Source organism: Pelobates fuscus, chromosome 3, assembly GCF_036172605.1.
Source record: "Pelobates fuscus isolate aPelFus1 chromosome 3, aPelFus1.pri, whole genome shotgun sequence".
Taxonomy (NCBI): Eukaryota; Metazoa; Chordata; class Amphibia; order Anura; family Pelobatidae; genus Pelobates; species Pelobates fuscus.
Window position 1 is genome coordinate 427,335,354 of NC_086319.1, and position 14,726 is coordinate 427,350,079.

Below are 14,726 nucleotides of genomic sequence, written 5' to 3' on the forward strand. Positions count from 1 at the left end.
GAAAATGAGCAAATATCCTCTAAAAACAGCCTCTAAACAGGAATACATTTCTCAGAAACCACTATAGGCACCCAGAGCACTTCGGGTTAATGAAGTGGTCTGGCTGCCAGGTCCCTCTAGTTTTAACCCTGAAACTGCTATGTTTCACTGAGGGTTAATCCAGCCTCTAGTAGCGGTCTCACTGACAGCCGCTAGAGGAGCTTCCGCGATTCTCACTGTGAAAATCACGGTGATAAGACGCCAGCGTCCATAGGAAAGCATTGAGTAACGCTTTCATATGGGCTGTTTGAATACGCACACGGGTCTTACCACGCATGCACATTTAGATCTGACGTCAGCAGGGGGTGGAGAGTTCCCCAGCACAGAGGGAGTCCGGTGCTGGAGAAAGGTAAGTAGCTGAAAGGGTTTTAACCCCTTCAGCCCAGCGGAACGGGGGCCCTGAGGGTGGGGGGGGACCCAATGACCCTATAGTGCCAGGAAAACAAGTTTGTTTTCCTGGCACTATAGTGCTCCTTTAACACCTGAGACAACCATAAACACAAGAAAAGGGCTCCTAAACCAACCAAGGAACACAAGAGCTCCGGAAAAAAACAAACAGCACAAGAGCTCCCGAGACAAGCAAAGAAGAGAACCCGAGAAAACGATAATACACAAGATCTCCTGAGACAACGAACAAACACATGAGAAGAGAACCCGAGAAAACGATAATACACAAGATCTCCTGAGACAACGAACAAACACATGAGAAGAGAACCCGAGAAAACGATAATACACAAGATCTCCTGAGACAACGAACAAACACATGAGAAGAGAACCCGAGAAAACGATAAAACACAAGATCTCCTGAGACAACTAAAAAAACACATGAGAAGTGCCTGAGACAACCAATGAGTGCACTAAAGAGCTACAAGAGATGAGCTCACCTGGCAGCCAATGTACAATAAGACCAATTGCTGAAAAGTGTGAACTCATTGAGGTGAAGGACAAGTGACTCTTACCTCAGCATCCAGGTGTCATAATCAATGTCAGTCATGGTGTTTGGGAATTCAAGGTCCTCGGGACGAATCGCAGTGACTCCTAATAAATGAGGACATAACACTGTAATCAATTAAAATTAAATTTGAAAGAACAAGGATGGAAAAGACAGGCAGGGTGCAGGGAAATGGCAGGCGGCGGCAGGGCACAGGGAAAAGGCAGGCGGCGGGCAGCGCGCAGGGAAAAGGCAGACGGCGGGCACGGCGCAGGGAAAAGGCAGGCGCCGGGCAAAAAAAAAAAAACATGCGCTGTGCAGGGTGCAGGGAAAAGGCAGGCGCCTGAAAATGTACAGATAAAAGCGAGGAAAAAAATCCATTCCAAGGTCAGATTAAGGGAAAGTCTAAGGGCTACAGGGACACAAAACCAAACTGTTGAAAAAAAAAAAGTATAAGGGAGAAAGAGAAACTGTGCAGCATAAATTTTATTTATGACCGACGTGATATCCTCACCAGCCTCTATGGACCCAGACCAGCGATCTACCATCTTCTGGATAACAATCTCAAACAATTCTCCATCCCTCAGAGGTCTGTAAGGGTACAGCAGGACAGGTTTTGTATAAAGAGCACAATAAAATGTGCAGTGACACAGCAACATTCAAATCATAGTGGAAAATGGGTATCTATGTAGAGTGCTGCATTGTCTTAATATTTTAACATAAAGCTAATACTTCATGCATACAGATGTGTGCTGTCTAAACTTGTACATGCATCGCTAGCCCCCACATGGTCTCATTCCATTCTGCCCCGTTCCATTTTCCCATCATACCCTATTCTGATATAGAACATTGTGGAATATGTACAACCATGCCCAATTCTCACCGATTGGACATTACAATAGCATCATTGAATTCGCTGCGAGAATTATTCCTCAGGGCAGTGCGGCCACCATTGGTAATCAGAGCGTTGCTGCCATGGAGGTGGTGGAAACGAAGGTCAGACAGTGATTGCAGGGCACAGGGAGTCCCAGGAGTCAGGGCGAGAGCCTCTTCTTCATCGCCAGGGAGAGGGAGACTTTCTGCGAGGAATGAAACTATTTAGAATTCCACGCTAGTAGCCAGGCCTTATAACGTAAAGACACCTCACACAGGAAGCCTGGAGTGTCCATTGCACACTCGACCAGACATTTGACTTGCCATTGGCTATTGGAAATTTTTAGCCTGGTGTCAGAGGTTGGTCAAATGCAATGGACAGTCTCAAACACCAGGACAATGAACTTTGGACTATGACTGGTAAACATTTCTGCAATGCCAGCAGTTAACCCTGTACAGTCTACAACAAAATAAAATGGGGAAACCGAGTACAGTGGAAATGGTTAAAAATAAAAATTCCTCCCATGGAGATATGGAACTGATAAGCTATAAAAAGGGAACTCTATCCAACTTACACATTGTAATTTAAATGATGCAAACAAACTGTATACTAGACTAGAGAACACTGAATCATGAGAAGTGAATAAAGGCCAACAAGACACACTTACCAGCCTCGTCTAGAATGGTGGCCTGGGCAGCCTGTCCATACAGATCCACCACAGCAAACACATTAGGGGGTACGTTCCATGCTGCAACACCCTGAGCAACCCCATTTACAAAGAAGTTTAGGGAACCATCATCACGTCGTACAACCCCTACAGAGTCACCTGCCTGAAAATAATTAGAGAAGAGTGAACAGGAGAATGGCTTCACCCAGCTCGGAGCATCCCAAACAATGCCTTCCATTAGTTCAGGAACCTATCAAACAATGCCTTCCTGTCCGCTCGAGAATCTACCAAACAATGCCTTCCTGTCCGCTCGAGAACCTACCAAACAATGCCTTCCTGTCCGCTCGAGAACCTACCAAGACATGCCTTCCCTCCGCACGAGAACCTACCAAGACATGCCTCTCCCCAGCTCGGGAACCTACCAAGACATGCCTCTCCCCAGCTCGGGAACCTACCAAGACATGCCTCTCCCCAGCTCGGGAACCTACCAAGACATGCCTCTCCCCAGCTCGGGAACCTACCAAGACATGCCTCTCCCCAGCTCGGGAACCTACCAAGACATGCCTCTCCCCAGCTCGGGAACCTACCAAGACATGCCTTCCCACTAGCAATGACACCTACCAAGCCATGTCAACCCCTAGGTCCAGCACCTATCAAATTATTCCATCCCGCACCTACCAAACCATGCCTCTAGCTCTGGCACCTACAATTGCATGCCTTCCCTCGGCTACACAACCATACCAGCCTCCAGCTTTGCCAGCTATTAAACTATGCCGCCACCCCCCCCTACTGTATACTAAGACATTCCTCTAGCACTGGCACCTCTCAAGCCATGCCTCCCCCCAGGTCCAGCAGCAACCAAGTCATGCTTTACCTCTGCTCTGGCACCTACCAAGCCATGCCTTCCCAAACTCCAGCAGCTGCAAATCAATGCCACCCACCAGGTCCAGCAGCTACCAAGTCATGCCTGTCCTCTGCTCTGGCACCTACCAAGCCATGCCATTCCAAACTCCAGCAGCTACCTAGCCATGCTTTACCTCTGCTCTGGCACCTACCGAGCCATGCCTTCCCAAACTCCAGCAGCTACCAAGCCATGCTTTTCCCCAGGTCCAGCAGCGACCAAGCCATGCCTCCCATCAGGTTCAGTATCTACAAAGCAATGCCTCCCACCAGGTCCGGCAGCTACAAAGCCATATCTCCCACCAGGTTCAGCATCTACAAAGCTATGCCTCCCACCAGGTCCGACAGCTACTAAGCCATGCCTTCACCCAGCTGCAAAAACTACCAAGTCATGCATGCCTTCAGCTTTGACACCTACCAAGATATTACTCCCCTTTAGCTCTGGAACTATGAAGCCATGCATGCCCTAAGCTTTGGCACCTACCATGCCATTCCTCCCCCAAGATCCAGCAGCTACAAAGCCATGCCTCCCTCTAGCTCTGGCACCTCCCCCAGATCCAGCAGCTACCAAGCAATGCCGCCTCCACTAGCTTGGAACCTACCAAGACATGCTTTCCCAGATCCGAACCTACCAAGACATTTCTTCCCTCGGCTCTGGTACCTACCAATCCATGCCTTTCCAAAGTCCAGCAACTACCAAGCCATGCCTACTTTCTAGCTTTGCAACCTACCAAGCCATGCCTGCCCCCAGCTGTGATAACTACCAAGTCATGCCTTCCCTCAGTTCTGGCACATTTCAAGCCATGTCTGCCCTCAGCTGTGGCAGCTACAAACATTTAAACACCCTGCACCACATTAAACAAGCAGTGCTGAATCACCCGGGAGTCCCTTCCTTGTTGTCTCCCCCCTTGGAGATTCTAAACTGTAATCAGCAGTATAAAACTATTGTCAGTTTGACCTGACCTTCAGCCGGTCCAGATTGTGTCCATACTCGTCAAGGATAGTGGTGCCATTGTGCATCACGCCATTTCCAGTCATCATCCAGGTACCTAGACAGAGCGCTCAGGCGTTACATGACAGCAGGGCCATAGATTAAACAAAGGATTAAAGGAGGCTGCTCTCACCTGAGCGGAGGTTGGTCATGGTGGAGGGGAGCTGGAGATAGGCTGGGTTATGGGTGGTAACACCAATCTCGATAGATCCTGCCCACTTATCTACCATCTTGTCAATGCGGACCTGGAAAACCTCGTTATTGTGCAGGGGCCGATTACTGAGAACAACACCGTGGTTAAAATCATCGGTGGCGCTGTACCAAAGAGAATTGAATACACTCTTAAAAGATATTAATAACAAAACATACCAGAGACCAGGAATTAACTAAAGGAAGCTTTGCAGAATGGACAGTGTGGACCGTTGGTTTCTTTAACCCCTTAAGGACACATGACATGTGTGACATATCATGATTCCCTTTTATTCCAGAAGTTTGGAATAAAGGGTTGAGTTAAGGGGTTGAGTTCTCACCAACATCAATGGGTCAAATCTTTCTCTCTGAATTCTGAACTAGAAAACACAGGGAAGAATCTGAAGAAGCTTTAATATAAAGAAGACCTAGTTAACACAGGACGCTGACCCCACCATTCATAATCGAAACCTGGATAAACCAGCATTTAAAAGGTATCCCGTCACATGGTCACTGTGCACCCCTTCACACCCTCTAGAAAAACTACTGTGCACATTGTTTTAGGCAGGTGTGAAAGAAAATGCTTTCACAAATAGAAGTGTAAATCGCTTATTCTTATCAGCCAACAAAAGGCCGAGTGAGCAATCAGAGGAAAAGTCTAAATTACATCGATCTGGCGTGACCCTTCTAAGTACACTTGCACATTGTTTTGTAAGGTAGGATGTTCCAAACATTTTGTTCTATGGGTTTTAGGAAGCATTGGTTGCTTTGATCTCTCCATCTTCATCCCTAAACACCAAAAGATAGTGGGGAGCTTTGGATTTAAACAGACATTTCCCTTTACCCACAGGTTTATCAGGACTCTCAGGATTAGACTAACTGTGCTGGAGGGCGCCTGGCTGACTGGTAGTTGTGCCTGGGGTTTGTGTGTAGATCTGGAGCCAAAGCCTCGAGATTGCTTTGCACATGCTGGAAGAAAAGAGCCCATGATCATCCCACCTCGCCTGGGAAAACAACAAAAGTGAGTTCTACTTACCTAACCTGGATTTTGGATCGTTTTATAGTAGGCTTTTACAATGCCTTATAGATGCCCTGCCTGCCTTTCCCCTGAAGGAATGGTACTATTCCCACTGTTATGCATTTCCTTTATTCGGGGGGGAAGGAAACTGATCTCAGTCAGTCAGCGCCACCCTGTCTGTGGCATCGCCTTTCAGAATCTGTGGACGGACATCGGGTACTGGATACTGGACTTCGCGTTTTCTGGTGCCCATAGTGTTACTGGCTTTGGCTGTATGCCTCTCTTAGGGTATTGCATTAAGTTGACCATTCTGACCATTAGAAGATATCCAAGCTTGCAAAATCCTCCACTATGCTTCAACGGTGTCTGCAGACACTTCATCTTACACTTTCTCCAGCCGCACAGCAAACAAATGGTTTTCTGCTCCAAATATCCACATTTTGACTACATTTTTGCACCCCAATTAAGTCGCTTAGCCTCTTTCCACGTCGAAGGTACCTACAAGAATTAACTCTGATCTGAAGGCAATGGGTGATCACAACAAATATTGATTAGCTTTAGATTTGTCTTCCGTTCACTCGCTTTGCATTTTGTAAACTAATAAAACAAATAATGAACATTACCAAGTTTGAAAACAGCAGTTTTTAAACATGTCTAAAAGGTGTAACTGTGTGTTTATGTTTCGATTTACCGGTAACTATTTCCCTCTCACAGTTTTAGTTAGGCATTCCCTTTCCTGGATATAACCCCTCAACCCTGTGAGAGGGTCCCACTTCCTAGATATGACCCCCTCAGCCCTGTGAGAGGGCCCCCCTTCCTGAATGTAACCCCTCAGCCCTGTGAGAGGGCCCCCCTTCCTGGATATAACCCATCAGCCCTGTGAGAGGGTCCCCCTTCCTGAATGTAACCCCTCAGCCCTGTGAGAGGGTACCCCTTCCTGAATGTAACCCCTCAGCCCTGTGAGAGGGTACCCCTTCCTGAATGTAACCCCTGTGAGAGGGCCTCCCTTCCTGGATATAACCACTCAGCCATGTGAGAGGGCCCCCCTTGCTGGATATAACCCATCAGCCCTGTGAGTGCCCCCCCCTCCCTGGATATATCCCCCCAACCCTGTGAGCCCCCCCCCCCCCCCCCACCTTTCTGGATATATTCCCCCCAGCCCTGTGAGTGCCCCCCAGCTCTGTGAGAGGGGCATCACAATCCCAGTTCTATCTCTTCATTAAATAACTAAGACCTAAGGGAGTCTTATTACTCCACGCCATATTAAATGATACAGGAATGCATATACGGATATTAGAGTAAAGTGTTCTGTGTCCGGATGATGTACATACTGTGGCCGGAGTGCTGTGCGACCCCCATTAATAATCAAGGCTTTCTGGCCGCAGTTTGTGTGGAAGAGAAGCTGCCCGGGTTCAGGTGTGGTGGAGTTCTGCCGCCCTGCGTCTGGTGACCGAGCACGCAGGATAGCATTATTTCTTCGCAGTCGGTCAGCGTGGTTATGATTGTGAACGATTGTCACTTTTACCGCCATGCCATAGAGATCAACTACTCCATAAACCACAGGAGGCGTCTGACAGGAGGCGACACCTGCAGGACAGGAGTAAAATCACATGACATTACACAATTTCAATCATGGAGTAATCAGTGTAATAACAGGTAAACTTCCAGGGACATGGTGGGGGATAAGAGCAGGTAGTCACAAATAGTGATCCATTTAGTCCATCACCAATGAGACAACGTTTTGACCACGAAGGTCTTCGTAAAGTCAGGAACCTTCACTGATGGTGGAATAAACCATTCAACAATACTGACAGGCTGGGTAAATGGGGAGAGCAATGACAGACTGGGTAAATGGGGAGAGCAATGACAGGCTGGGTAAATGGGGAGAGCAATGACAGACTGGGTAAATGGGGAGAGCAATGACAGACTGGGTAAATGGGGAGAGCAATGACAGACTGGGTAAATGGGGAGAGCAATGACAGACTGGGTAAATGGGGAGAGCAATGACAGACTGGGTAAATGGGGAGAGCAATGACAGACTGGGTAAATGGGGAGAGCAATGACAGGCTGGGTAAATGGGGAGAGCAATGACAGACTGGGTAAATGGGGAGAGCAATGACAGACTGGGTAAATGGGGAGAGCAATGACAGGCTGGGTAAATGGGGAGAGCAATGACAGGCTGGGTAAATGGGGAGAGCAATGACAGACTGGGTAAATGGGGAGAGCAATGACAGGCTGGGTAAATGGGGAGAGCAATGACAGGCTGGGTAAATGGGGAGAGCAATGACAGGCTGGGTAAATGGGGAGAGCAATGACAGACTGGGTAAATGGGGAGAGCAATGACAGGCTGGGTAAATGGGGAGAGCAATGACAGACTGGGTAAATGGGGAGAGCAATGACAGGCTGGGTAAATGGGGAGAGCAATGACAGACTGGGTAAATGGGGAGAGCAATGACAGGCTGGGTAAATGGGGAGAGCAATGACAGACTGTGTAAATGGGGAGAGCAATGACAGACTGGGTAAATGGGGAGAGCAATGACAGACTGGGTAAATGGGGAGAGCAATGACAGGCTGGGTAAATGGGGAGAGCAATGACAGGCTGGGTAAATGGGGAGAGCAATGACAGACTGGGTAAATGGGGAGAGCAATGACAGGCTGGGTAAATGGGGAGAGCAATGACAGACTGGGTAAATGGGGAGAGCAATGACAGGCTGGGTAAATGGGGAGAGCAATGACAGGCTGGGTAAATGGGGAGAGCAATGACAGGCTGGGTAAATGGGGAGAGCAATGACAGGCTGGGTAAATGGGGAGAGCAATGACAGACTGGGTAAATGGGGAGAGCAATGACAGACTGGGTAAATGGGGAGAGCAATGACAGACTGGGTAAATGGGGAGAGCAATGACAGGCTGGGTAAATGGGGAGAGCAATGACAGGCTGGGTAAATGGGGAGAGCAATGACAGGCTGGGTAAATGGGGAGAGCAATGACAGGCTGGGTAAATGGGGAGAGCAATGACAGGCTGGGTAAATGGGGAGAGCAATGACAGACTGGGTAAATGGGGAGAGCAATGACAGACTGGGTAAATGGGGAGAGCAATGACAGACTGGGTAAATGGGGAGAGCAATGACAGGCTGGGTAAATGGGGAGAGCAATGACAGGCTGGGTAAATGGGGAGAGCAATGACAGACTGGGTAAATGGGGAGAGCAATGACAGACTGGGTAAATGGGGAGAGCAATGACAGACTGGGTAAATGGGGAGAGCAATGACAGACTGGGTAAATGGGGAGAGCAATGACAGGCTGGGTAAATGGGGAGAGCAATGACAGGCTGGGTAAATGGGGAGAGCAATGACAGGCTGGGTAAATGGGGAGAGCAATGACAGGCTGGGTAAATGGGGAGAGCAATGACAGACTGGGTAAATGGGGAGAGCAATGACAGACTGGGTAAATGGGGAGAGCAATGACAGGCTGGGTAAATGGGGAGAGCAATGACAGGCTGGGTAAATGGGGAGAGCAATGACAGGCTGGGTAAATGGGGAGCGCAATGACAGGCTGGGTAAATGGGGAGCGCAATGACAGGCTGGGTAAATGGGGAGAGCAATGCCAGGCTGGGTAAATGGGGAGAGCAATGACAGGCTGGGTAAATGGGGAGAGCAATGACAGGCTGGGTAAATGGGGAGAGCAATGACAGGCTGGGTAAATGGGGAGAGCAATGACAGACTGGGTAAATGGGGAGAGCAATGACAGACTGGGTAAATGGGGAGAGCAATGACAGACTTGGTAAATGGGGAGAGCAATGACAGACTGGGTAAATGGGGAGAGCAATGACAGACTGGGTAAATGGGGAGAGCAATGACAGACTGGGTAAATGGGGAGAGCAATGACAGGCTGGGTAAATGGGAAGAGCAATGACAGGCTGGGTAAATGGGAAGAGCAATGACAGGCTGGGTAAATGGGAAGAGCAATGACAGACTGGGTAAATGGGGAGAGCAATGACAGGCTGGGTAAATGGGGAGAGCAATGACAGGCTGGGTAAATTGGGAGAGCAATGACAGGCTGGGTAAATGGGGAGAGCAATGACAGGCTGGGTAAATTGGGAGAGCAATGACAGACTGGGTAAATGGGGAGAGCAATGACAGACTGGGTAAATGGGGAGAGCAATGACAGACTGGGTAAATGGGGAGAGCAATGACAGACTGGGTAAATGGGGAGAGCAATGACAGACTGGGTAAATGGGGAGAGCAATGACAGACTGGGTAAATGGGGAGAGCAATGACAGACTGGGTAAATGGGGAGAGCAATGACAGACTGGGTAAATGGGGAGAGCAATGACAGACTGGGTAAATGGGGAGAGCAATGACAGGCTGGGTAAATGGGGAGAGCAATGACAGACTGGGTAAATGGGGAGAGCAATGACAGACTGGGTAAATGGGGAGCGCAATGACAGACTGGGTAAATGGGGAGCGCAATGACAGGCTGGGTAAATGGGGAGAGCAATGACAGACTGGGTAAATGGGGAGAGCAATGACAGACTGGGTAAATGGGGAGAGCAATGACAGACTGGGTAAATGGGGAGAGCAATGACAGACTGGGTAAATGGGGAGAGCAATGACAGACTGGGTAAATGGGGAGAGCAATGACAGACTGGGTAAATGGGGAGCGCAATGACAGGCTGGGTAAATGGGGAGAGCAATGACAGACTGGGTAAATGGGGAGAGCAATGACAGACTGGGTAAATGGGGAGAGCAATGACAGGCTGGGTAAATGGGGAGAGCAATGACAGACTGGGTAAATGGGGAGAGCAATGACAGACTGGGTAAATGGGGAGAGCAATGACAGACTGGGTAAATGGGGAGAGCAATGACAGACTGGGTAAATGGGGAGAGCAATGACAGACTGGGTAAATGGGGAGAGCAATGACAGACTGGGTAAATGGGGAGAGCAATGACAGACTGTGCCTCACCCTGGTCCATGCCATTGATATAGAAATGAAGAGCTCCACTAGCTTTCCTGGTAAGCCCAATGTGATCGCCCTCCTGGAGAGAGATATGATTGTTAACAAATATCATGGTACCCCATTCCAACCCCACATACCCCCTCAAAAAAAATTAAAAAAAAAACACAAAAAAGTGTCATTGTCACTATGGGACCCCTCCAAGATGCTTACTCTTCCTCACAGCAAGAATTGGGGACCTCTGGTGATTACCTGAACCCATCCTGTACATAGAGCACCGGACTGGGAGATACTCTGAAACACTTTGGAATTACATTTACTGCTCTACAGGAGAAAGGGAGAAACCACCGCAGCGAGCCATAACCACTGCAGAGAGCTATAACCACAGTTGTCCGATCAAGGGTAGTCTAGCTTCTGCTACTGGGTCTAATGTGCTCCAGCGTCCCGTGCTAGTAGCAAGGAAGTCGACCTAAAGGAGTTACGGAGCCGAAATACACAAGCTCTGCTACAACGGGCATTTGGAGATATTGGCATGGTAGATCCAATGTACCAAATATTACTGAAACCATGTGTTAAGACAGGATGGACAACAAAGGGGGCCCAAGGCGTGTGTGTCAGAGCTCCTGTATTCGGACCGAGTACCTCCGCCTAATCATCTTCCTAGCAGTTGAGGAGGGACCCTGGAACGTTTCAACCCCAGTCGCAAGTCTTGACCAGGGTCTCTCTAGAGCTTTTCCACTGACCAAGCTAAAGCTCTCCATCCAGGCAGTTACCGTCCCCTCTTCCTATTCCACTTTACCCCTTTTTCCAGGCAGGTTTCCGCCACCATTGCCTGCAACGTGATTTGTATTGCCTTTACAAAGGCACTTGCAGCTCTCAGGCCTACCTCCTTCGATTTATCCCAGAGGTTAAAAGGATCTTGCAGCCAGTCAACTGTGTTAATGAGATTCATAAAAATCCACACAGAACACAAAGTTCCAAAGGGAACTAACAAACACAGGTTTAGTTTTCATTGGAACAAGTTCATATGATCATTATATAAAGATTACGGTGAATACCCACATAAAACCAAATCATGTGAAGAAACATACAGGCTCTGATAATTACACAGACATAATAATAAAGGGACGCACCTGTACAATGGGGGCCCAGGGCCGGCGCGCCTGTACAATGGGGGCCCAGGGCCGGCGCGCCTGTACAATGGGGGCCCAGGGCCGGCGCGCCTGTACAATGGGGGCCCAGGGCCGGCGCGCCTGTACAATGGGGGCCCAGGGCCGGCGCGCCTGTACAATGGGGGCCCAGGGCCGGCGCGCCTGTACAATGGGGGCCCAGGGCCGGCGCGCCTGTACAATGGGGGCCCAGGGCCGGCGCGCCTGTACAATGGGGGCCCAGGGCAGGCGCGCCTGTACAATGAGGGCCCTGTACAATGGGGGCTCAGGGCCGGCGCGCCTGTACAATGGGGGCCCAGGGCCGGCGCGCCTGTACAATGGGGGCCCAGGGCCGGCGCGCCTGTACAATGGGGGCCCAGGGCCGGCGCGCCTGTACAATGGGGGCCCAGGGCAGGCGCGCCTGTACAATGGGGGCCCTGTACAATGGGGTCCCAGGGCCGGCGCGCCTGTACAATGGGGGCCCAGTGCCGGCGCGCCTGTACAATGGGGGCCCAGGGCCGGCGCGCCTGTACAATGGGGGCCCAGGGCCGGCGCGCCTGTACAATGGGGGCCCAGGGCCGGCGCGCCTGTACAATGGGGGCCCAGGGCCGGCGCGCCTGTACAATGGGGGCCCAGGGCCGGCGCGCCTGTACAATGGGGGCCCAGGACCGGCGCGCCTGTACAATGGGGGCCCAGGACCGGCGCGCCTGTACAATGGGGGCCCAGGACCGGCGCGCCTGTACAATGGGGGCCCAGGACCGGCGCACCTGTACAGTGGGGGCCCAGGACGGGTGCACCTGTACAATGGGGGCCCAGGATGGGTGCACCTGTACAATGGGGGCAAAGGGCATGATATTTAGCATTTTTTTCCCAAAGTTACACATTTTATCCTTGAAAAAGCAGCAAATGGAGTCATGTCATGTGAAACTGGTGAATGAGATCGGAGGCTAGCGTAAGGATGAGGGAGAATTGGAAGGTACTTACCTGTAACTCATCCAAGCTGAACTCACAGTACTCCCTACGCGTTCCTTTCCCATTGGTCAATATGCCACATCCACTCATCATGATGGTACCTGCGGGGAGCGGAGCGAAGGGGTTACTCAAAGAAGAATCTGCCCAAATGGAGAGAGAAGAGGAAGGAATTATCTGAGGAAGGAATGAGCAGGGACCACAATGACAAGTCGGAGATATCAACAGACAAGATGGAAGGATAAATGAATACATAAAGACTTATTCCAAGATGCAATAAATGAGAAAAGCAAGCTGCCTTCTATGTACGAGGAAAGCAACTGTACAGACAAACTTCCTTATACCCCCATCATTGAAAACAAATTCCAAAATCTTATTTACACATGACAAACTCTAACCTGTGGATTTATATAGTGTATAAACAGAGCGAGCCCTGCTTCTATCATTCTATGGATTTATATAGTGTATAAACAGAGCGAGCCCTGCTTCTATCCATCTATGGATTTATATAGTGTATAAACAGAGCGAGTCCTGCTTCTATCTATCTATGGATTTATATAGTGTATAAACAGAGCGAGCCCTGCTTCTATCATTCTATGGATTTATATAGTGTATAAACAGAGCGAGTCCTGCTTCTATCTATCTATGGATTTATATAGTGTATAAACAGAGCGAGTCCTGCTTCTATCTATCTATGGATTTATATAGTGTATAAACAGAGTGAGCCCTGCTTCTATCTATCTATGGATTTATATAGTCTATAAACAGAGTGAGCCCTGCTTCTATCTATCTATGGATTTATATTGTGTATAAACAGAGTGAGCCCTGCTTCTATCATTCTATGGATTTATATAGTGTATAAACAGAGCGAGCCCTGCTTCTATCTATCTATGGATTTATATTGTGTATAAACAGAGTGAGCCCTGCTTCTATCATTCTATGGATTTATATAGTGTATAAACAGAGCGAGCCCTGCTTCTATCTATGGATTTATATAGTGTATAAACAGAGCGAGCCCTGCTTCTATCTATCTATGGATTTATATAGTGTATAAACAGAGCGAGTCCTGCTTCTATCTATCTATGGATTTATTTAGTGTATAAACAGAGCGAGCCCTGCTTCTATCTATGGATTTATATAGTGTATAAACAGAGCGAGCCCTGCTTCTATCCATCTATGGATTTATATAGTGTATAAACAGAGCAAGCCCTGCTTCTATCTATGGATTTATATAGTGTATAAACAGAGCGAGCCCTGCTTCTATCTATCTATGGATTTATATAGTGTATAAACAGAGCGAGTCCTGCTTCTATCTATCTATGGATTTATATAGTGTATAAACAGAGCAAGCCCTGCTTCTATCTATCTATGGATTTATATAGTGTATAAACAGAGTGAGCCCTGCTTCTATCTATGGATTTATATAGTGTATAAACAGAGTGAGCCCTGCTTCTATCTATCTATGGATTTATATAATGTATAAACAGAGCGAGTCCTGCTTCTATCTATCTATGGATTTATATAGTGTATAAACAGAGCGAGTCCTGCTTCTATCTATCTATGGATTTATATAGTGTATAAACAGAGCGAGCCCTGCTTCTATCTATGGATTTATATAGTGTATAAACAGAGCGAGCCCTGCTTCTATCTATCTATGGATTAATATAGTGTATGAATAGAGCGAGCCCTGCTTCTATCTATGGATTTATATAGTGTATAAACAGAGTGAGTCCTGCTTCTATCTATGGATTTATATAGTGTATAAACAGAGCGAGCCGTGCTTCTATCTATCTATGGATTTATATAGTGTATAAACAGAGTGAGCCCTGCTTCTATCTATGGATTTATATAGTGTATAAACAGAGTGAGTCCTGCTTCTATCTATGGATTTATATAGTGTATAAACAGAGTGAGTCCTGCTTCTATCTATCTATGGATTTATATAGTGTATAAACAGAGCGAGCCCTGCTTCTATCTATCTATGGATTTATATAGTGTATAAACAGAGCGAGCCCTGCTTCTATCTATGGATTAATATAGTGTATAA

General features: G+C 48.3%; 1 protein-coding gene across 4 annotated transcripts in view; it reads right to left on the minus strand.

Annotated features, from left to right (window-relative positions):
• NEURL4 (neuralized E3 ubiquitin protein ligase 4) overlaps window positions 1-14,726 on the minus strand; it is a 281,694-nt gene that overhangs the window by 110,017 nt on the left and 156,951 nt on the right. For 2 of the 4 annotated variants that reach the window (XM_063449847.1, XM_063449846.1), the window contains exons 6-14: window positions 12,695-12,783; window positions 10,572-10,644; window positions 6,941-7,196; window positions 4,536-4,717; window positions 4,375-4,460; window positions 2,512-2,674; window positions 1,854-2,049; window positions 1,485-1,561; window positions 999-1,077 (exon numbers count right to left, since the gene is read on the minus strand). In XM_063449847.1, coding sequence (XP_063305917.1) covers window positions 999-1,077; window positions 1,485-1,561; window positions 1,854-2,049; window positions 2,512-2,674; window positions 4,375-4,460; window positions 4,536-4,717; window positions 6,941-7,196; window positions 10,572-10,644; window positions 12,695-12,783 — 1,201 coding nt within the window. Of the gene's footprint in view, window positions 1-998; window positions 1,078-1,484; window positions 1,562-1,853; window positions 2,050-2,511; window positions 2,675-4,374; window positions 4,461-4,535; window positions 4,718-6,940; window positions 7,197-10,571; window positions 10,645-12,694; window positions 12,823-14,726 lie in introns of all 4 variants that reach the window. The other 2 variants (XM_063449844.1, XM_063449843.1) reach the window with 1 other exon arrangement.